We start from the raw sequence: 23010 nt of genomic DNA on the forward strand, positions 1-23010 counted from the left end.
AAATTAGACAAGTCTTGGCTGAATTGTCAGATTTACAGTTCCATGTGCCTTGAATATTGCATTTCAAAATTTGTTCTTGATGGAATAATGAATATCTCGACCTCATATTGTAATTGAACTGGTGTACCGTTCAATGATTATTATTGACTAAACAGATTTGTTGTGCACATTTCCTATTCTCCAACTAACGGTTGATTATAACTTCAGTGCTGTCAACAAAATTGGATAGACAACTTCCTCCTAAGCTTTCTTCTACCCATGTGGATGGAAGATAGTTAACTATTTGTTTCAATCAGCAATCTAGAGATCTCTGCTAGTATAGAGGCATTGAGAGCTCTCTATAAATAGAGAGAAATTGTAACACATTATGTGCAGCCAGATTAATAAAATACTTTTGTTATCTGCTGTAACCACTTTGTTTCTTAGTTCTACTTTTTAATAGTTCTTTGATATCTCCTCAGTATAGTTCTTTGATATCTCCTCAGTATAGATTTGAAGATCATTTAAGAGGTCGGTCAGCTTCGAAGACCACGGTTCTTTGTGCTACTCTATTTTTAAATCCCACTTGAATGGAAATTTTATATGTGATCTACATTTTAGGTAAACAGTGATGGCAATCTCTAACGAAAAATTTGTGCCCGAAAATCTCAATAGACCTAACTTTTTGTTATAGAAGGTCAAGAAGGGAAGCTTCGCACTACACAAAATCATATACTCTACGTCTAAATTGAACAAAGCAACATCATTCACAAGGACTACAAAGACCACAAAGTAACCATTTTAAGAGTTCTTCATATAACTTCCACTTAGTAACAGGATATTTTGGAAATTGATGATTAGAATCTAAAGCAACTCTTTTACCAACAAATGCTGTTTCCATTTCTTCAAAACACGTAAACTTTAGAATCATCAAGCTTTTCACTGAATTAGAAAGAGAGTTTACGTTCTTGACACAAAATCATTTTAGCAACGCAATCTATATTATAACATGTATACAATTTTGGAAATTCAAAAACATGCTGCTATAAGCCATTCTTTATTACCATATTCAAACTCTTTATTGTTATTGTAGTCGTCCTAAACTTGTTTCTACACCTTTTCAATATTTCAATAACGGGTACAATAATATTGAAAGGATTTAATTACGAAAGTAATCACAAGAGATGAACAATCAAAATGAAAGGAAGCTAAGGTCTGCGGAATCGCTTCCTACACTAATTTTTGAGAGCACGATTATGCAAATTCAACTAACAATTGCAGAGATCTCAAAATGTGTAACAATATAATCAAAATACCAATGAACACATAACACAATGATTACCGTGGGGAAACCCTTCCGGGAGAAATACCCCACCATCCAAATCTCGCACAATGTATTGTCAAATCTGCAAGATTACAATACCCTTGCAATGCAAGTTCTTACAGGAGCATATAACTACAACTCGAACTCAGACTCGAACTCGAACTCAGAGAGATACTCCTCCTAGCACCCAATCTTGCAAATTGAACTCGATGATTCAAACACCTCCCCAAGCCCTCCTTTGATAGTGATTACAACTTGGAAACCATTTGTGGTCTTACAAAACCATGGGCAAAACAACCATGCTACATGTTACCCACTTGTCATTTGTAACTCCAAGAATACCATTTTCGCTCATAATTTTTTCCTCTAGTTTAGACCCTGATAAAAGTCATATAATGAGTTGTTTACAGTCCAAAAATAGCCCTTTTAAATTGTTTTAGAGACTAGACACTTTTTTTAAAAATCATACACCTTTTTCCAACTCGTAAACATGTGGAAAATACCACCACAAACAAATTCTAGAATTTTCCAGAAACAGCTTGCAAGGTTGAGACACAATTCTAACACAAAATAGATAAGAAAAATACAATAAATAATATAATTTGTCGCTACATCCACAATAAGCAGGATATTGAATTGATCAAATAAACGTTGAGTCATAAATGATGAAAGAGCAGCATATATCAAGGCTCCAATTACATATTATATTGAATTGTGTCCAAAACCAAAACAAACATTATTATAAGTAAAAGACCGTGGAATCTAAAACAGCCGTAAAAAAATTCAGAAGACAAAGTAAAATAAAATAACAAAAAACAACTTTGCTTCAGAACAGACTATATTCATTTGAGGGAAAGGAAACTTTTATTTTTTATTGCAGCCTACCTTTACAAAATTATTACATTGTTTATACAAAATCGGAGCCATCGCAGACTCCATGCCATGAAGATGATCTAAAACAAATTGACTGATTTAATCAGTAAAGACTATCAGTAACTGAAGACAAACTATGCATGCATAGCATGCTTTATTGAAAGAAATTAACGCTAGTGTGCATGTTATCCTTCAGTCTGTGCCCAATAACAACTGCTAAAGAATATAACAGTCTCCTAATTCTGTACATGAATTAATGATGCTTACTTTCATTTTCAACTAACGAAACAAGAGAAAAAAATAAATCTTTTGTGCTACAAGCAATATCACAAACTGGTGCCTTTGATATAAAGATCTCAATATCATCTCCAAAAACTTTACCTTCTTACCCAAATCAACATTCTTCTTTTTGACTTGCATCAAATAAGATTAAGTTTTCTTTTAACTTGTCATTTTTTTACTAAATTTGTCTTATTCTTTCCTTAGACTTTCTATTTTGCACAAATATTCATATCTCCCCTTTCTAAAAAATTTGAAATTCTCCACCAATTCTGAATTGCACTTGGCCAATTTTATCAATTCAGCATTCAAACAATCCTCCTCACAAATCAAACTCAAATTTTCTTTTTTAACATTCAATCTTGAGCTACCCTTTAAAACAAATATTCTTTACCCAAATAAATTAATTTTAAAGTCCTTATATGCTAGCATGAATAATCTCTAAGGTGCCAAATGGACGAATGCACTTCTTTATTCTCTTAGATCAAGGGATCTACAGAAAATTCTCTTCTAGCTCCTCCTATGAACGGTACATGGGTGATTTTCCACACTAACATGGTGAGCCCACCAATGATGACATATCAAATGCCAAAATTTAATCCTCTACAAGCTCTTCTTTTCAATGATTTGCAACAACATGCACCTTGCAGCAATTTGTGTCTTCAGAGCTTCCAAGAACTCATACCCTTTCTCTCATAAACATTCTATAATATTCATATCCAAGTTCATTCCTTAGAGCTTGATGCAGGAGCATCCTACCCTAGTTAGCAATCCTGCATGTTGGAAGGATTTTCGCTTCGCTCAATAACCAAAGGCTTGCTCGGCATCTGTACTATTGCTCAACTTATACAGTATTGTTCGGCACTCAAAGGAGCTCGGCCTGTGCTCGGTGGTGATTGTTACCGCTCGACAATTTGGGCTTGTCCAATGGAGTTCTTGCAGATTTGATCAATCATCTTAGCGAATTTAATGTGTGAGGAGTGTTATCGTCACGTGAGGGAGTTTGTGTGGACCTATTTAGGTCTTGGTTACTTTTCCTACGGGTATTTAATGGGTGTCACAAGCCTTCTAAGTCATTTGGTATTTAATACTTCTAGTAGGCCGACTTATGGCTCAAACGTGTATTTAATGTAAGAGTCTATTTAATTTGTAACTTGCTAGGCCAACTACTAGCTTAGTTAGGTATAAGTAGGTGGTCTTCTGGATTCTTCAATCATTATTCATCCAGCTTGAGAAATATACTTGCTGAGAGTGTTCAAAATTTGTTCAGCACTCCCCTTGAGATTCGTGAAAAGGGTTTAACCACCTCCTGTGTATTATAAGTTGAGTAGTTGTATAAAGCATTCACAGACTAGGTCTTTTGGTGCAACAGCAACCCCACTCTAACAAGTGGTATCAAAGGTTGGTCACAGGTTCAAATCCTCAAACCATCAGGTAATGTTGAGGTGGAGATTGTTAGAAATTTGTTCAGCGCTCCCCTCAAGATTCAGAACAAGGGTTTAACTGCCTCCTGTGTATTATAAGTTGAGCGCTTCTATCGGGCATTGACAAATCAGTCTTTTGGTGCAACAACAACTCTTTAACAAAGAGGAGCGGAGTTAAGAAGAGCTATTAGCTGCGGCTTGGCAAACAAGGAGATTGTTTGGTGGCTTGTGAGCACAAGTTTAGATCTCATTGGGGGTTTCTACCAAAGTGTTATTGTGCTACAGATCTGCACTAGCTCGGATTTGGGTTGGATCTTGAAGAATCTTGCTGAACTATTACTTGTTGTGTATTTGGTCGTAACCAGGAAGGCCTTACAGCCTGGTACATTGCATGTAATGCTTTCATTTATGAACAAGGAACTGACTTAGGTATCAAACCTTGTATCTTGTGTTGTGTTTGCATTGTCTAATTATTTTCTTGGGTTTAGGACACCTCTTTTGAGGATTCTCTTGCCTTGCATTACATCACAACTCTGATACCAATTATAGAATCGAGTGCGGCAGTAAACAAATTCAAAACACCAAGCAAAATAAGATAACCAATAACAACTTTATTTCATGATAGAATATATTCATTTGGAGGCAGAGAATGTTTTTTTTTTTATTACAACCTACATTTTAAAAACTATTACATTGTTTATATAAAGTCAAAGCCATTGTAGATGATGGCAGTGGATGGATTGGATCCTCAATGATAATTAAACATAGAATACACACTACAGGCACTTATAGAAATTGTAAACTCATTTCATTGCCTGATCATAGAAAACATTACATTGTGCCTCTTTTATAGAGGTCTTTGATTATTTACGAAGACTTCTAAACTAACCGACATAGAACAAATAGACATTTCTAGAAATATCTAAACAAAAATGACTTCTAGAAATTTACAAACCTAAATATTCATTTGACCTAACCCTATTCGATAATCTCATTAATCCTACTAGAGTTTCTAGAATTCTCTAGTATGATTTTACATTTCATTTGAGGGAAAAATTGCACATTCCAACACTCCCCCTTAATTTCAACCTCATATCATGTTGCATACAAATTCCACTGTTGCATGATTATTATTTGTCTATTTCTTATGTCCACATCCAAGCCTGTAGTCTTTCAAACCTTTTGCTCTTTGATGCCTTTCTCTAATCTATTTCCCAATCCTTCTGTATTCCTTCTTACACTTGAACATTTGTACTTGAATAAACCTCAGATCATTCCTACAATTTTCTGCCAATTCGATCCATAGCTCCATCCACAATCCATTTTTATGCAACCTACCATAAAATCTTTAGTGCACTCTCTATTCCAACATGTCTTCTAACAATGATTTTTCAAGCCGCAAGCATTACAAGGATTTCAAACCCAACATATATCTTTTTTATGCCCTTTTCTGTTGCAGTGTGAATATTGCACAATCTTTACTCCTTCAATAAATCCTCTTGAACCTTTATTCATCCTTCCAATGACTGCATCATATCCAAGACCTTCATATTTTTGCCTAATTGTAGGCTTAATCGAAATCCTCATTCCTTTCTCATGCTTTCCTCGACCTTTACCTTTGAAACCCATTTTTTTCATAATCTTCAAACCAACACTATTATTATCATAACAAACGAAATCCGCAAACTTCTTGTCATTTTCTTTCTTACATTTTTCATTGCAAACAACAAAATCACATTTCTCATTCGTATAATCACTCAAATCATTTGTGTAACATGATACATCACATAAAAATGGTTTCACATTCAAACATTCTTTCTCTTGTTTCAGAGTGGACAATTCCTTCTCTAACAGACTATTTTCCTCTTCCAATTTCTTAACATTTTCTTCTAAAACATAGTTCTTTTTCTGAGCATCATCAAATAACTTTAACTTTTCTTCTAATTCTTTATTTTCTTTTCTAAGCTTGCATGTTTCCTTCACCTGCCAATTATGTACTTCTTCCACAAATTTTAGCCCATTTCTCTTTCTATTCACTAATTTCACTTAAAAGTCTACATTTTTCTTCTGACCTCTCTCTAATCATTGCAAACTTTTTTTCTCTAGTTTCAATAATTTTTCTTTTAAACAATCAACCTTGTTAAATCCCATTTCAATAAACTCAAATCTATCAAATGAAAATCTAAGCCCTTTCTTAAAATACAAACATGAAAAACTTTGTCAACATCAACTATTAACATCAAATTTCATGCTTACCATGATTCATATCGACACACCTCTATTACAACAATTGTGACTGTGATCTCTTTTCATACACTCAATGCGTTCTACAAACACTTCAATGTCTTCTTTACAACAATAGTCTCTTTCATCGACACAAAAAAAAATCCTCTATGCTATATTTTTACAACATTTCTCTTCTCCAAACAAATTTCTCTGCACCAACAATTTTTCAGCAGTGATGCCAATATTCCTTAGTCAAAAATATCAATGAATGCCATACATATGTCCACATACTGCAAAAAAATAATGGTCTTGCTACCTCCAATGATGCAATTTTCATCAGCTTCCTTCTATCAAAGAAGGTGACATGATATTCTTAAACATACACAATACATTCCTTTTCTTCAATGAAATCTGAATTGGCATCTTCCCTACTCACAATTTCCACATGAACTGACCTATTGGCGTACAACAACAATCTGACACTTCTCTACTTCAGCAGATATGATCTTCACTATATGACCTTCACACATTGACTGCACCAAAATATTGCTTGCTCTTTTATCACAATCAACAATTTTGTTCAACCGGCTCTTGTACCAATCTGATAGGAGTGGATGGATTCGATCCACAATGATAATTAAAAACAAAATACACACTACAGGCACTTATAGAAATTGTTAACTCATTTCATTGCCTGATCATAAAAAATATTACACAATTGTGCTTCTTTTATACAGGTCTTTGATTATTTCCGGAAACATCTAAACCAACCAACATAGAACAAGTAGACTTTTCTAGAAATATCTAAAAGAAATGACTTCTAGAACTTTACAAACCTAAATATTAATTTGACCTAACCCTATTTTGTAATCTCATTAATTCAACTGGAATTTCTAGAATCCTCTCATATGATTTTACATTTCATTTGAGATAGAAATTACACATTCCAACAGTAGAATCCTTCATACCATGAAAGTAATTTTAAATAAACTAACTGATTTAATGAGTAAAGACTATTACTAACTCAAGATAAACAATGCATGCATAGCAGGTTTTGTTTTTTTTTTTTTTTTTTAATAAGAAAGAAACTAACGCTAATTATGTTACCCTTCATTCCCAACTACGGACTAAAAAATATAACATTGTCTTCAATCTCTGCATGATTTAATGAAACAAACTCAAGCATACTGATCCAAATTGAAAGAATAATTGATAAGGCTCAAACTGACAGAATGATCGGTAGATTTGGAATCATCAATCGCATAAATCTTGAAAGACAAACATGACTGTTGGCCTTCACATTATAACAAATATTACTAACATTCATAATCAGTTTTCATTTAAAACTTTCTAGCATCCTATTGGATGAAACATTCAGTAATAAGCCTCGACTTTCTCTGAATCCATTTTAGAACCCATAGCTAAGATAAGACATCCAACAGACAGGACTCCAGAAAAAAAAATTCTTCAGATTAATCAACAATTCCATTAGCGCCTCAAACACTCTTCAAATATGCATAATGTGCTCCTTTAATGTTTTACTAAAAGTTTTATAAAAAATTACCAAGAAATATGCTAATACTGGTGGACACAACCATATGTTAACACAGGTGGGGGATGAAAGAAAATCAATGTAAAATAAAACAACCTTAAGCCTTGATCAACATTATCAGCTTGTTCAATTCATTCATTCATTTTATTATGTATATTATGTATGGAATAAAAAAGCAAATGAAACAGTAAAATTATAAACCCAAAACCGGAAAAACCAATGTTAGAGCTAAACGCTGCTATCAAGAGAATATATATTGTGGAAAGTATTTAGTATGGATGGTACACAATTAGTACAAATACTTTCTAGAAGAGGGTTATGCTCACGTTTTGTCTTGTGTAGCTCTTATCATAACAATCAATATTTATATATTTTTTTATATGATTAATGATAATTGGAGAGGGTGATAATATTTTCCTTCATTATGTCATCTGCAATGGATCAAACATTGAAATGTGTATTAATTAATGGGGGGAGTTTGGTTATATCACTAGGCTATTTTGATGGAACTTATAAACCATACTCTATGGATCTTAGTTAAAGAGGTATTAAACATATTTTGTGTATGAACAATTTATAATATTTTAATTTAAGTATGATAAATTCAAGAAATAAATAGTTTAAAAAGTTAGTAATGATTTATATACGTGATAGTACTGCTGGGTTCTACAAAGATGACAATCTAAAAAATTATATAATAAATAATAAATTCTGCCCCACTTCAAATCTAGAATCTGTTCATGAAAAAATATAACAATGACTTCATATCAATTATAGAAATTACAATCAATATTGAAAGAAAAAACAGAACAATATATAAGTAATGTATAAGTAATACTTGTATTTAAATGTTTCATAAATATAATAATATTTATTAAATATAATTTATAGTTATTATATTTGAATTATTTAATAATAGTCTTATACATTATATCTATTAAAAATATTAAATGAATAATTATCTTAACTACGATTTAATTTTAAAAATATTTACCAAAATAGTAATAACTTTTTAACTCGTCTTTAAAAAAAAATCATTAAAAAAATTGCCCAACAAATAATAAATAATAAATTTTAAATAAAATCTTTTTAAAAATATATCTCTTAAAATATAAGAAAAGTTACAAACATTAGTTTAGGTTAAAGACTAGTAAACAATTAAAAACAAATTAAAAATTCAAACCCTATAAAATCACTTTTTAATTTTGTTTATTTAACTGGAAAAAAAAAGAATGGTAAAGTTTGAGTGTTTAGTATAAATTTTAGATTTTCAATCAATCATTTATTTTTAGAAAAATTAAAGAAAATTTTACTTCTTAAGTTTTTATACTTCTAAGTATAATTAATAATAAGTTTGTTGGAAAAATGTGATCTAACCATAAGAAAAAATAAAAATTGTACATAAATTATGTGGGAAATATATATCCCTAAACTATATCCGAATAGTTTATCTTTTAAATAATTATAATATTAAAGTCATATATTCACAAAAAATGGTTGCGGATATAAAGATCACCGCGCTAGAGTTTACAGCAAAAAGATAACAACTATCCATCAAAAAAATTTACATAAAAGCCATGAAATGGTCAAAGAAGTTCTAGTTGACGTAAGAGGACCATGGCGATCATCTGAACCCCATATATCAACGACGTTGATGGATGGCTCTCATCTTTATCATCCTCTCCCTCTGCCCTAGGAGGCGAGATCACCAAATTCAAGTGACAGAATGACCACTTTGGATCTCTATTGGACTAGTTGATACCTTGCCGACAAGTTACAACAAGAGCAACAGGGACCAGCCAAAACCCTATCACAGAGAGACTTCATGGTCACGTTGGCCATCAAAACCACCATTAGGAGAGCGGCGGGGAGCATTAGAACGTGGCATTTAGGAGCGGAGAAAAAGAACTACAACTCCATCAACAACCACAACCATAATATAGTCCCTGCAAATAGAATCTAGTGGCACTCCAGCAACTATATATGGTGTGTTACCCCAATAGTTAAGCAACTCCTAAAAGTGGGCCACCACCAAAGAAACCTTATCAACTTGTACTTGAATTTGTATCATGACATCGTTACATATACAAGCATTACTGTATGTGGAAACATTAATATCCAAAAAATAATGAGTGAACAAAAAAGCATTTTTATCCTTCCATAGAGTAAAAAAGATTTTTATTCTAAAAGCATGCCATATCTGAGAATACTTGAAGGGAATTATGGGAGAATGTCCCAATAAAATCCTATACCAAGAGAAGGAATCAAATTGAAAGGATTTGAAAAACTAATGAATCTAGAGCCAATACTATTGGGCCCTTCAACAAAACTAGAATATGCGAAGGATAGTTTTTCGTTGCCCACATAAAAGGACACCTAGGCTCGAGGACACCAAGCAAAGTGTGTAATCTTTGCCTCAGTGATAACATTCCAAATAGTGTTAAATTGTGAATGCCAACATTGATTAACCACATCAACCATCGACAGGTGAGGAATCAGTCAGAGATAACCCAACTTGGGTTTGTAGATGGTGATAAGACTGGCAGCGTACCACTTCCAATTATTCCACCACGGTTTCACCAATTGAACCATGAATTTGTCAAGCGAACCAAGAGGCACAACAAAGGATAGCAGATCAAATGTCTGTTGATCTGGAAGTCTAAGCCGAAACTGGACTTGCATGTCCTCCCATGGGAGTCTTTGTGGCTCTGGAGAATAGATCTTTACAAGTACGGATGCCACGTTTGAAAGAATGCAAAGCATTGGCCCCTTGAAGCTTAGCCAACGTGGTTCCTTCAATTGGTAAACAAATGGGGACCACCAAATGTTGCACTACTTCATAGCAAGACCATCCCCGAAACCAACTCCAACCCATTCAAGCCACAACTTAAGGGCTTCCCAAGCATTCCAAATACTTTTCACAAATAAAATGCCCTTGATTCGCAATGGTTTAGGAGTAATAGGAAGGGTTTTAAGGCAAATCCCCTTAAAGTCAATCAATTCGCTAGATATCTTGAAGAAATGCAATGCCTAAGGAGAATCTTCCAAGCTTCAATGCAAGCAAGAGCACAGATGGTCTTTTTGGCACACAGGGCAATACCCTACTTTTGGGTAGACGAGAGGTCGAGACCTCCAAACTCTTTTGGGACACAACAGTCCGTCGCCCAAAGAAAATCCCTTAAAAGACGCTTCAATTTCATATAAGAATCTTTAGAGGGTAACCAACAAAAAGAATAATAAACATTAGTATCATTAATTGCCATCGCTCTAATGTTAGTATTTCAAATATATACTAATCAAACATTACCTCAAAAACATAGCTAATATTTTTCTCAACCACACTTCTTCAAGATTTAACATTTAATTTATTTTTCATTCATCTTCTTTAACATGTTCAAATTATCACTATTTATCAAAACAGAAGAAAAGTACAATAAAGCATTGAAAACCACACTGCGAATATTTTATTTCCTTACACCATAACATCTCGTGTAAACTTCACCGCATTCTTCTACCTTATAAATAAGCATACATATTAAAATTTTAAATAATAAAATAAAAAATGAAATAATTTTTTTAATGCACCTGCGCGTCTTGTTCCGATGTTTTATTGTTGTTGTTTTCATGTGAACATTTTTGGTATTTTTCTAACAACACCTGCATGCTTCACAATTCGTAAACAAAAAATATTATCAGTTTCATGTATATCTAAATATAATAAATATCTATAAAAAACTAGAGCTAATCATTTCACAAATTAAGTAGAGCTAACCATTACATAAATTAAGAAAAAGAATACTTAATTTTTTGTATTATAAATTTGATTTTATTAAAAATAATCAATTTTATTTTAATTTTTGCGGTATCAAATCTATGTTATATTATAAGTACTTAATAAGGATGGTTTTATTTTAAATCCTAGCCTTAATATTCATTAAATTAAATTACATTTTAAGAATATAAACAGACATAATAATTATTTTACTTAATTATATTTATATTTATATATACACATATTTTATTATTTTTATTTTTTATTTTTTATTTTTTTGGTAAGTCTATAAAATAAAAGGATTTTAAAAGATACATATTCTCACAAATTTAAATTTAAATTCTCTAATATTATATATCATTGTTCACTTTTATTTAAGTCCATTCAAATAAGATGTGAAATCTAAAATAGTACAAGCACAACTAAAGTTTGAATAGGTTGTCGACACATTTATCTTTGCAATTGACAGCTTAATCTAACATATAGCTTTTCTTTGTTTCTTTATCCATTGAAAGACATTTATTAGTAATAAATAGAATTTATTTATATAATAATATTACATAATCTTTTAAATCACAAAGTAAAGAATCATTTATTGTATATTCTCCATTCCCTTCTAAGATTAGAATTTTACATATAAGAATAGGAACATGTTTCACCAATTACCTCAATACTTAACATGGTACTTGAGGTAGATGTTTAATATGACGAAATATTTAGTAGATGCTTAATATGGGGAAATATTTAGTGCAAATATAGGTTTAGTGTGGGTGAGTTTCGACCAAGCTATTGACTTTACCTTACTCCCAAACATGGCAATTACCACAATAATCGTTGTTGATACATTGGTCGAAACATGGGTGCGCATTTGATATTTAGATCTTGCAAAAGAACACTATCCATATTTAGAACTTGCAACTCAATTCATAAACACAAACCATCAAAACACTATCCCTATTAAGATCATGAAACTCAATTCACAAACACAAACCACTTTGAACACTATTTTTTATCCAAGACAATGTTGTTGGCTTTTGTAAGCTCCATTTTTTTGAAGGTCAAGGTTTAAAGGACGAAGAGTACAACAAAAGGTTAGGAGTCATTGAAGAGAAATATTTAGGAATCAATTGTTAGCAAAAAAAAGTTTTTTAATATTTTATATATATTTCTCCAATTTGTTTTTTATAACAAAAGAAGACTTTCAAGCTTTCTTTCATTAAATTTTGAACTTATAAATTGAAATTTCTTCCCAACTTTTGTGCATAATATGAAGTTATAATGTTGATTTTTTTATATTATACAATACTATTTACCGTTCTAGCTTCATACTCGAGAACAGTTGGAACTGGAAATTCAGTTAAGTTGCTTAAGGAAATCTGGAAGGGGAAATTATTGTTTAGTTTCTTATGGAGACAAACTCTACCCAACACCGACTCATAGTAAAAGTGGTCACTTAACAACTTAAAAAATGCAAGAACAAATTACCCATTTTAAATAAAATTAATAAAATGAAATTACTTATTTTGTGGATTTGATCGTAACAATTAATTTTTTTATTTCTTGAGCCCATTCTTAATTTTATTTTTCATAGCATGTTGTTCATGACAACACTATTCATAATGTGGGAAGTTGTCTCAAAGTCATTTATAAGGATAGTTTTTGGGGAGTTGTAGGTATGTGAATTTGGTATTTTTTTTTTATGTGTCAACTCCTGTTAGAGTTGAGTCATCTATCATTTAGCAAAAAATCCTCCCTATTTGACATCACGAATTTTCGTCCTACTAACTCTTAGCCTATTCTTCTTGCTCTCCATCAAAGATTGTTGTAATTAAAAATATTATTATTATTAATATGAGCATCCCTTGCATGTGTGAATCATTTTTCATATCCCATGAGAATTGAATTTTCTATCTCAGATGAGCTGCCTTCATTAATATTTTGTTGCGATAACACCATTGAATGACGAGATTGTAATATCATACAGTCTTATTCTAGGCCTATAAACCATACAATACATTTCCTCGAGAGTATATATGAAATGCATGATCAGTGATAATTGTCTATGCCACACCATACTAGAAAATCATTGTACAACCACCTATTCTTCTCTCCGTACAACGTTGATATCGTGAGTCAAACGACTTGACCATCGTACGTCGTTGATACAGTAGAACCAATCCATCTGACCAACTTAGAAAGTATTGGAATGTGTAATTTTCCCTCAAATGAAATCTAAAGTCGCAATACAAGCTTCTAGAAACTATTTGATAGGGTCAGATTAAGTTCTGGAAGTCGTAGATAATTCTAAAAAAAGCTATTTGTGTTTTGTCAGCTAATTTAGATGTTTCCAAAAATGATCTAAAATCTCTGTAAATAAAGGCATCATGTAATGTAATTGATATGGGCAAAATGGTGAATGAAATATAATATAGTTTATTGTGTGGCAGCACATTGTGTTGTTCTATGTTACATCTATCAAATTGGTATCAGAGCCTGGGTGTATAGAAGGTTGGACAGAATTGTTGATTATGATAAAAAAGCAAGCATAAAAAGAGGAGCTGGAGGATTGTGCCAAAGTGGATTTATAGTTGTTTAAACTGATGCACAATTAGTGGTTTTAGAGTAGTCAGATCATGGAAAAGCTAGTTTGGTTGTGTTTCCCAGCCGAGTTTTGACTATTAGCAGAAGAAGAGCAACAATTAATTTGTTGATATGAGAAACTACCCCCAAGTGAAAGGCAAATGTTGGAAAGTGTCTATTATTCAAATGAGAATCATGGTAATCAAAGGTCAACGAAAAGAGATATAGAACAAAAGAAACCCCAAACCGCAGTTGTGAAGGAGAACAAAGAGTAGACAGTGGCGTCCAGTCAAAGAAAGGGAAAGAAAATAAAATCCGTTGGCATTGTCTAAGTCGCTGGTCAAAGGAGAAGTATCTTCAAGGAAGAAGCAGATGTTGAATCAATCCAAAGCAAAGAAAACTTGAAGAATAGAAGTCAAAAGAAATTGATTGCAATCAAACGAATGAAGACCACACAGGAAGTGTTCTGCAAGAAAGAGGGAAAGTTGGCAAAAAAAGGTATGATGCGAATTCTTATAATTATTTAATGACATTTGAGAAATTATCCTATTGTCTTTAAAAGAAAGGAAGATCATAGTCAGAAAAAGGTGTTAACTAAGAAGTGAGAAGTCTAGCTGTCTAAAGGGATTGTTTCGAGTTGTTTGAAGATTTAATTTTGGAAGTAAAAAGGTATTTAGAATTTTCTAAAAGACAGAGTAAAGTGTGTTAAACTCTTGTGTTTCAATGGGGAAACCTAGAAAAAGAGTAAAAAAGGAAAAAGATAGTTTCGAAAAAGAATTAATGAATGTTAAAGAATCAAATTCAAATTTGATAAAAGGGTTCAAAGAAGTTGGTAAACAAAATTACGAGTATTTGTGTCAAATTAAAGATTTAGAAAAGGAATTGATAAAAGCTAAACAGAAAAATGAGAAATTAGAAGAAATGTTAAAATTATATGATGATGACAAAAAGAGAAACAAAGATTTAGAAGAAAAGTTAGAAGTGTTTGATGATGTTGAGAAAAAGAACAAGCTTTAGAAGAAAAGGTGAAGAAATTGGAAGAGGAAAATATTATGCTGAAGATGGAATTGTTTAATCTAAAACAACAGAGTAGAAATTTGAAGTATAATCCATCTTTGTGTGATGTATCTTGTGACACAAATGATTTAAGTGATTATGGGATTGAGAAATGTGAATTTTTTGAAGCTGAAAGTGTTTATGATGAAAAGTGTAAGAAAGTAAATGACAAGAAGTTTGCAAATTTCTTTTGTTATGATAATAATAGTATTGGCTTGAAGATTATGAAAAAAATGGGTTTCAAAGGTAAAGGTTTAGGAAAGGATGAACGGTGATTAAGGAATCAAGTCGAGACTACAGTCAAGAAAAGTGTAAGAAAGTAAATGACAAGAAGTTTGCAAATTTCTTTTGTTATGATAATAATAGTATTGGCTTGAAGATTATGAAAAAAATGGGTTTCAAAGGTAAAGGTTTAGGAAAGGATGAACGGTGATTAAGGAATCAAGTCGAGACTACAGTCAAGCCAAAATATGCAAGTCTTGGATATGATGCAGGTAGTGGAAAGATGAATAAAGGTTCAAGAGAATCAATTGAAGGCATAAAGATTGTGCCATGTTCACATTGTAATAGGAAAGGGCATACAAAGGATAGATGTTAGGATTTAAATCCATGTAATATTTGTCGCTTGAAAAATCATTGTGACAAGACATGTTGAAATAGAGATTGCAAAAATGATTCTATGGCAGGTTGTATAAAAATGGATTTTGGATGGAGCTACAGATCGAGTTGGCAGAAGATTATAGGTATGATCAAAAGTTTGTTTAGGTATAAATGTTTCAAGAGTAAGAAGAAATACAGCAACATTAGGACGAAGATTAGAACAAGGCACCAAAGAGGAAAAAGGTTATTGACATTTGTGACAAATGAGGCAAGCCACAGGCATGTAATAACAAATGCATTAACAAATATGAAGATTATCGAAAAAATGACATTTTGGCATTAGGCAAAAAAAAAAAGGATTTGGAATTTGTATATAAGATTTGAGGTTGAAATTAAGGCAGAGTGTTGGTATGTGTAATTTCCCCTCAAGTGAAATATAAAGTCGTAATAAAAGATTCTAGAAATTGTTGGATAGGGTTAGGTAAAGTTTTGGAAGTCGTAGATAATTCTAGAAAACTCTATTTGTATTTTGTCGACTAATTTAGATGTTTCTAGAAATGATCTAGGATCTCTATAAATAGAGGCATCATGTAATGTAATTGATATGGGCAAAACGGTGAATGAAATATAATATAATTTAATGTGTGGTAGCACATTGTGTTCTTCGATGTTACATCTATCAGAAAGTTGAGTACTTGGTATACTTGATTGGTAGCTCATATTTGTACAATCACCACAACATTACTTGTACGGGAAACATAGCTCCCTACGAAAGTTAGTTGTACGACTGAAGTTCCTACAGATTTTAGTACATCACAGTTGTACCAAAATCAATGAGCTTACTAGCCTCTTGCTAGCATTGGATGAGACCAAGATTTGAATCAGTAGAGTAGATGGGCGAATCAAGCATTCAGATGATGATACATCTACAAGACCTAATAAGAGGACAACAACAACCAAGCCAAACTTTTGTGAATTGATAACTTGGGGAGACCTTAGCAAAGGGAAAGTAATGATTTTGCAAGAACTTTTAATTTTGGAAGAAATAATGACAAATGGAGGACACAATGGGCATAGTTTAGTTTTGGAAGATATAACGACAAATAAAGGAGACAATGGGCATAGTTATAATTTTGTCAATGAGAAATCTAACACAAAGCGCTCTCAAATATAGATAAAAATGCCAAAATTTTACCGAAGATCATATCAACATGTAGGAAAAGTGCCTAATCTCTTGGAGATGCAATATCAATTTAGACAAAACTGGTTTCGTTGAATTGGAGAAAAACTAACCTTCAAGGATTGTGCTGATTTGTGCATAAGATATTCTAGGAGACATGGGAAATACAATGATGACATAAAATGAAAGATGGATACCTACTTCCATGGGCAATAGATTGATCTGGCTATAGATCAGCATGACTGTGAGTTTTTGTAAGAATTTGCCTAAGGGAAAAATTCACCCAGGACCTAAGAACTCAAATACAAGCACAATTGTAAACCAAAAATGGATATGACCCATTAATCAAAGTATGTCCTAATACATTGCTCTATTCAGAATGTGATATTCCAACACACTAGGAGTGCCTATATATAAAACCCTCTCAAGAAGCACCTAGAATGTCTCTAGAAACAACTAGGAGTTAAGATAAACATTGACAACTAAGCACACACCTTATCCAACATTCTAGATGAGTGGATAAGATTAGAAGGTTGTAGACACCATGTGCTCACAACTCACAAGAGTACACACTCCTAGGTGGCTAATAAATAAATAATAAAAAATATGCATTGAACTAAGTAAACTTAAGTGTAAATAGTGAATACGTATTTACACCAACACCCCCCCTTAAGTACAACTTAGGGGAATGCACTTAAGTTCACAAAACTAGGATGGAATGCAAGATGGGTCCCGGCTACTAGGCCATGTTAGGTATCCATGTACATATGAAAATGCAAATCTCTCATAAAATAGGGAAAGAGGGAAAACCTTATGGGAAAAACCCTCATCCAAAAAGAGGATGAAAGAGGATGCATGGATGGATGGAGTAATCAAGACCCCCCCCATTACGACATACATCTACTATATATAAGAAAGAAATGTGACAAGGACAAAAATCCGAAAGAGGAAAAAGTCCCCCCAAAAAGGAGGAGAAGGAGACAAGGTAGTCCCCCCCCCTTTAAAAGTAGTGTGCCAATCACTGAGAAATGCTCCGATGTAGAAGCTGGTCCATGACCTCTGTATGATGTTCCTCCCTTTTGGAAGAAACAATGGCAAGGGTACCTGTGAGAAACATCCCCTGTATGGAGAAGAAATCTCTATGATGATCGGTATCGCTGAAACCTGTCGAAAAATCCCTGTGTCAATACTGATGATGGCTTCCTCCAATACTGCTGAAGAGAAGTACAGATCGAACAAGGAATATGGTAGAACCTGCTTTAGGAAACCAACAGTCTTCTCAAATGTGAAAGACATTTCCGACAAATGTTGTACATAAGAATCCACAATCACGTCAACCTGGAATGATTGATCATATAGAGAATGTGCAATAATTACAGGAGAATTTGCCTCAGCAAAGAGAAGCGATAAATCATCATGAAAGTCTCCCATATTTGTTGTGTGTCTCCAAGAACAGAGCTGAAATGTCTGGCAAAAAATCATCACCTGGAAGACCATGAGTACCATGCAGTGCTGAAGTACATGAATCTGTCACTACGGCAAAGCATGAAGTATTCGCCTCAAAAAGAAGACAAATGTCATCAAGAATGTCTCCCATATCTTCAATGTGAGACTCCACGAACCGGTGTGCAATGGCAGGAAGGAAGTCATCACATGAAGGTAGAGTAAGGAGACATAAAGGGTCCTGTTGCACTGAATCCGAAGCATATGTGGCTAGAACATGATCAGTAGGAGCAACAGGAGCTGTAGGTGTGATCTCATTTGAAGTTGAAGAAACCACCGCTGGAGTGACTAGATGTAGAAAGTCCTCTGGAGATGGAGGATCACATGGATCTCCATATGCTTCCCAAATAGACCACCAAATATCACAAGGAAAATGTGCCAATCTAAGAGGACCAAAAGATTCCCTACTCATACTTCTACGCAAATATTGATTAAGCTTGATAATATATGTCCAATCAAAATGTCGTGACATTGAATAGAGATAAGGAAGCAATCCTGGATGTTCTCTTAGATGGTCAATTATCAAAGTTTTCCATTTGTAATAGTTTCTTGTTGTCAACTGTGGTCTAATAGCAAATTGACAAATCTGACAAGACTCCATGAGATCAATCAATGAACCCCCAAACAATCAAAGAAAATCAAAGAAACCCCCCCTAATGTATGATTTAGCACTTGGTAGCCACTTGCCAATTTAGGATCTATTTCTGAAAGTAGTATTTATGTCCGCAAAAACTATAATGTGATTGCAGATCTGGAAAGTAAACGAAAAAATGCACTTTCAAAAAAAAAAATGGAACCTGAGTTGGAGTCCAAAGGAGCCCGTACTAAGCATTTTAAGTGGTAAAATTCAAGATTTTGGAGTTGCAGAAAAATTCAAAAACAGAGATCTCAAACCACTTGCTCCAATGTGTAGATCATGAAATTCTACCCCAAAAATAAAAAAATTGCTCACAAAAAGGAGTCCGTATGAAGAAGCTATCACTATTTGAAAATCGTTGCTACTGTTATTTTTTCTGAATCGTCGTCGCGCCTCCAAAAAGCAAATGGCTCTAGATTTTGTCTTAGATGTCCGATTTGGATGAAACAAAATCTAATATGGGGGTTTTTGGAACTTCTGAATGTGATGCAAATATTAGATTTGCACCAACAAGCTTCAATCTTCACCTGCCAGAAATCTCTCCTATGGCCCTATGGCCAAAAAAAATTCCAAAAAATAATGCAAATCCGAAAAAAATAGTAGAGATGAAGATGAAAAAAATACAGATCTGAAAACTAAATGTACAGATTTGAAATGATCATATCAATTCTGCAAAACAGTCCTTTGAGTGCCGGTTTGCAATCAAAAATATCCTTGAAGCATGTACCTTTTATATGTTTTTCATCTAATAATATCATGTTATGTATTATTTAAAATGTTGATGTATTATAATTAATAAAGTTTTGATTCTTGGATTATACAATTAAACAGTAAATGTTGTTTGTGATGCAACTCCACAACTTGCCCAAGTCTCTAGAGATGAGGCAACTCTTATTACATTGCCCAAGTCAAAATCTATTGAATTGTGGTTAAAATAGGGTTGAATGAAATGTTTACATTGATACTTCAATATGAAGAAGAATGTGGATCTTAAATATCAACACAAATTTAAGTTATAATTGTCTAATTATCTTTTAAAACTAAGTATTATTATTTTTACAAATTAAAAGAATATATTATCACATATTTAATAATTATATTTTAAAAAATATTTAAGAATTATATTTTATGACATATTTAAAAATTATATTTACTTACAATTATAGATTTATGAGTAATTTTTCTTATAATTTATTTTGAATACATATACACAAACATAGACATGCATGTAATCAACAAACAAAAATGAAATACTATCATAGGTTCTGAATACTAGAATCCACAACTTAAATAAGGATACCATTATTTCACAACATATTCATACTTTATTATAGGAATTCCTTTTCATAGGCACCATATGTGCCCACATGATCAGTATATTAATGTAGTTTTAAATTTAGTTTCAAAGCGCTCTTTGTCGTGAACTTCCCTAATCATCAATCATAATACTTTTTAACTTTACTAATCAATATTAAATACATGGAAGGAAAACTTGTCAAAATCTTTTTGCTCGGCATTAATGGGACCCGAGTTACTCGACCTCTAAAGGAAAGAGCCCGACAACAGTGGACTCGGTCAACACTACATCGAGTGAACTCGATTGACTAAGGAACCAAGTGAGTTCGGTCAATTTGGTCAGGCAGGGGACCGATTGACCTTCGTTAATATAGTGACCCAGTGAGCTCGATCAACACTAAGACCAAATCATTTGGTAAACACGAGAAGAACTCAACTAACACAACTGCAGCTCGGTTTGCACCACACAATCGAATACCAATCGAGTTAGCCTAGAGAGCTCCATAGAGAGGGGAACCAAGCGACTTGGTAACAGACTTACTGTCTACTTTCTTCCACCATTAAAATACAAAGATAAGAACAGAGACTTGCTACTCTGTTTTGCACAAATACTAAACACAATTCAGAATAGATAAAAAGGATACTACAATAAGCCAACAAACTGGAGATTGACTAATATGCTTATTTGCTTTCTTTCTATTCAAAAACTGATATAACCACCACAAAATCTGGGAGCATATGGCTTCGACAAGAGTCAAAATACATTAAACTAAAACTTCTATTGATCATATAAACTTGCAGCACCAGATGGTTGCATACAATAACGCATGGAGCAATCACTGCTTCCACAAGACAAAGAAAATTTAATGCCTCTGCTAGGTAGGTGGCCTTTTGGCTCAAGGGGCCGACAGTTTTCAACAGCGACAAGCTCTATACTGATTAAAATTCACTATAATCTCATTTGTTTCCAATTATGCTTGTTAAAATATATTGATTTCAGTTATTCTTGAAAAAGCAAAAATATAAAATGCTGATTTTATTGATTCAGATTTTCTCGATACATCCGGATACATACAGACTTGATACTGAAAATAATATGAATATTATTTACATTGATGTCTGAGCATCTTTATATAGTCTTATTTCCCTTACAGCAACTACTTACGAAAATAACTTCTCACAACTATATATTGAACTAATTTTATTCATCTAATCTAAACACACAAACTAACCTAATTAATGTAATAAATCTAACAACTCTAGCAATCTCACCTTAAATCTGATAAGAAGGTATGATCAGCCTCATCTAAGTGTATTGAGATTAATGAAGACGAATCCAGAGATCCACCAAAAGGAAACCAATGTGAAAAATTCTTATAGTAAAAAATTGTTGGCTAGAGAAATGGAAAAGTGTGATTTCTCTACTTGTACAAAATATTATTCTCATTAATGATTCACTCAATGAAGGGGTCAATTCGATTAATGCGATGAGGTCAAGAGAATTATTTGATTTTACTCGTCATATGCGAAGGATGTATCGTTGTTTAATAAACAAATTATAATGAAATTATCGCACTAAATTAATTTGTTTGACTTTATCCTTCAATTGAGAGAAAATGAAGTATTTTGTATTTAGTTCATATCAACAAATGAAAGCCAAGCACAAATATTTTTCAAAGAAACAGCACCATAACACTTCACACATCCACACTAACAATTGTCCAAGGACTAAAGATCCAATAAAATTCATCATCCTCAAACATTCAGGAGAAATCAAATCGCGTTTTTTCAAAATGCTTATCACAAAAGCAGTAGGAACTTGTAGCATTTGTAAATGGTATTTTCAAATGTAGCCTACGAACAGCTACTAAAACAGAGAAACAACTGTTGGAATGATGAGTTTGCCCAACCCGAAGCATCTGTCCAAGAGGTGAACTACCACAGCTCTAACGACGAAAACAATATGCTCCACTCAGACCAATACATAGTTGCAGGAGAGCCACACTCCATAAAACCAAGGTTATTGGTCCTGAATCTCTACCATTTCTTGCATTTGTGTCACCGAAACTATAACTATAATATTTCGCATTTGTGTTATGAAGAAAAACTAATAGCATCAGGGAGAAACTAGTCATTAAAGAGGCTAACAAAACCTTGAAATATAGCAATTTCATTATAATGCCACCTACAGATGCAAGACAATACGTGCAAATGTTTAGAAAGTAGCTGAGCTACTTAGCAATAGGAACATCGCACGAGCTCTCAGCTCAGGTTGTATTACTGACAGTAATAGAAACGCTGTAATAGAATCTAGACTGCACATTGTCTCTCAAGTTTCCTTATTTTATACCGCTTCCAATTTGATTATCATTTCATTTCAACTCAATCAACCATTCAGCAGTTGTAAAAAGAATATTCGAGTCGGTGTAGATTACATTACACAAATGGTTAATAGTTCAATGCACGACAATCTTGTTCAATTGTGAAGGCCAACAGACACGTTTTTTCCTCCATATTATTTTCTCTCTTCAGCTGGTCATTAGTGATCTATATATGCTGATGACATGTATTGTAAACTCAATTCATTTCTCACTAATATAATTCCTCTACTCTCAGTGTGGATGTAGCCACATTTTGTGGTGAACCACGATAAACTCTGTGTTTATACATTTTCGCTGTTTTGTGTTTTCTTTCGCATTCTTAGTTAATTTACAATTGGTATCAGAGCC

The 23010-nt window shown here is 32.9% G+C and overlaps 1 protein-coding gene across 5 annotated transcripts in view; it reads right to left on the minus strand.

Annotated features, from left to right (window-relative positions):
* LOC149554451 (agamous-like MADS-box protein AGL19) overlaps nucleotides 1-23010 on the minus strand; it is a 187387-nt gene that overhangs the window by 47355 nt on the left and 117022 nt on the right. For all 5 annotated transcript variants that reach the window (XM_089828502.1, XM_089828500.1, XM_089828501.1 and 2 more), the window contains exon 2: nucleotides 11243-11321. In XM_089828502.1, the coding sequence (XP_089684628.1) occupies nucleotides 11243-11321 (79 nt within the window). The remainder of the gene's footprint in view (nucleotides 1-11242; nucleotides 11322-23010) is intronic.

This window comes from Cupressus sempervirens, chromosome 5, assembly GCF_028749045.1.
Source record: "Cupressus sempervirens isolate cs-2001-9-10 chromosome 5, ASM2874904v1, whole genome shotgun sequence".
Taxonomy (NCBI): domain Eukaryota; kingdom Viridiplantae; phylum Streptophyta; class Pinopsida; order Cupressales; family Cupressaceae; genus Cupressus; species Cupressus sempervirens.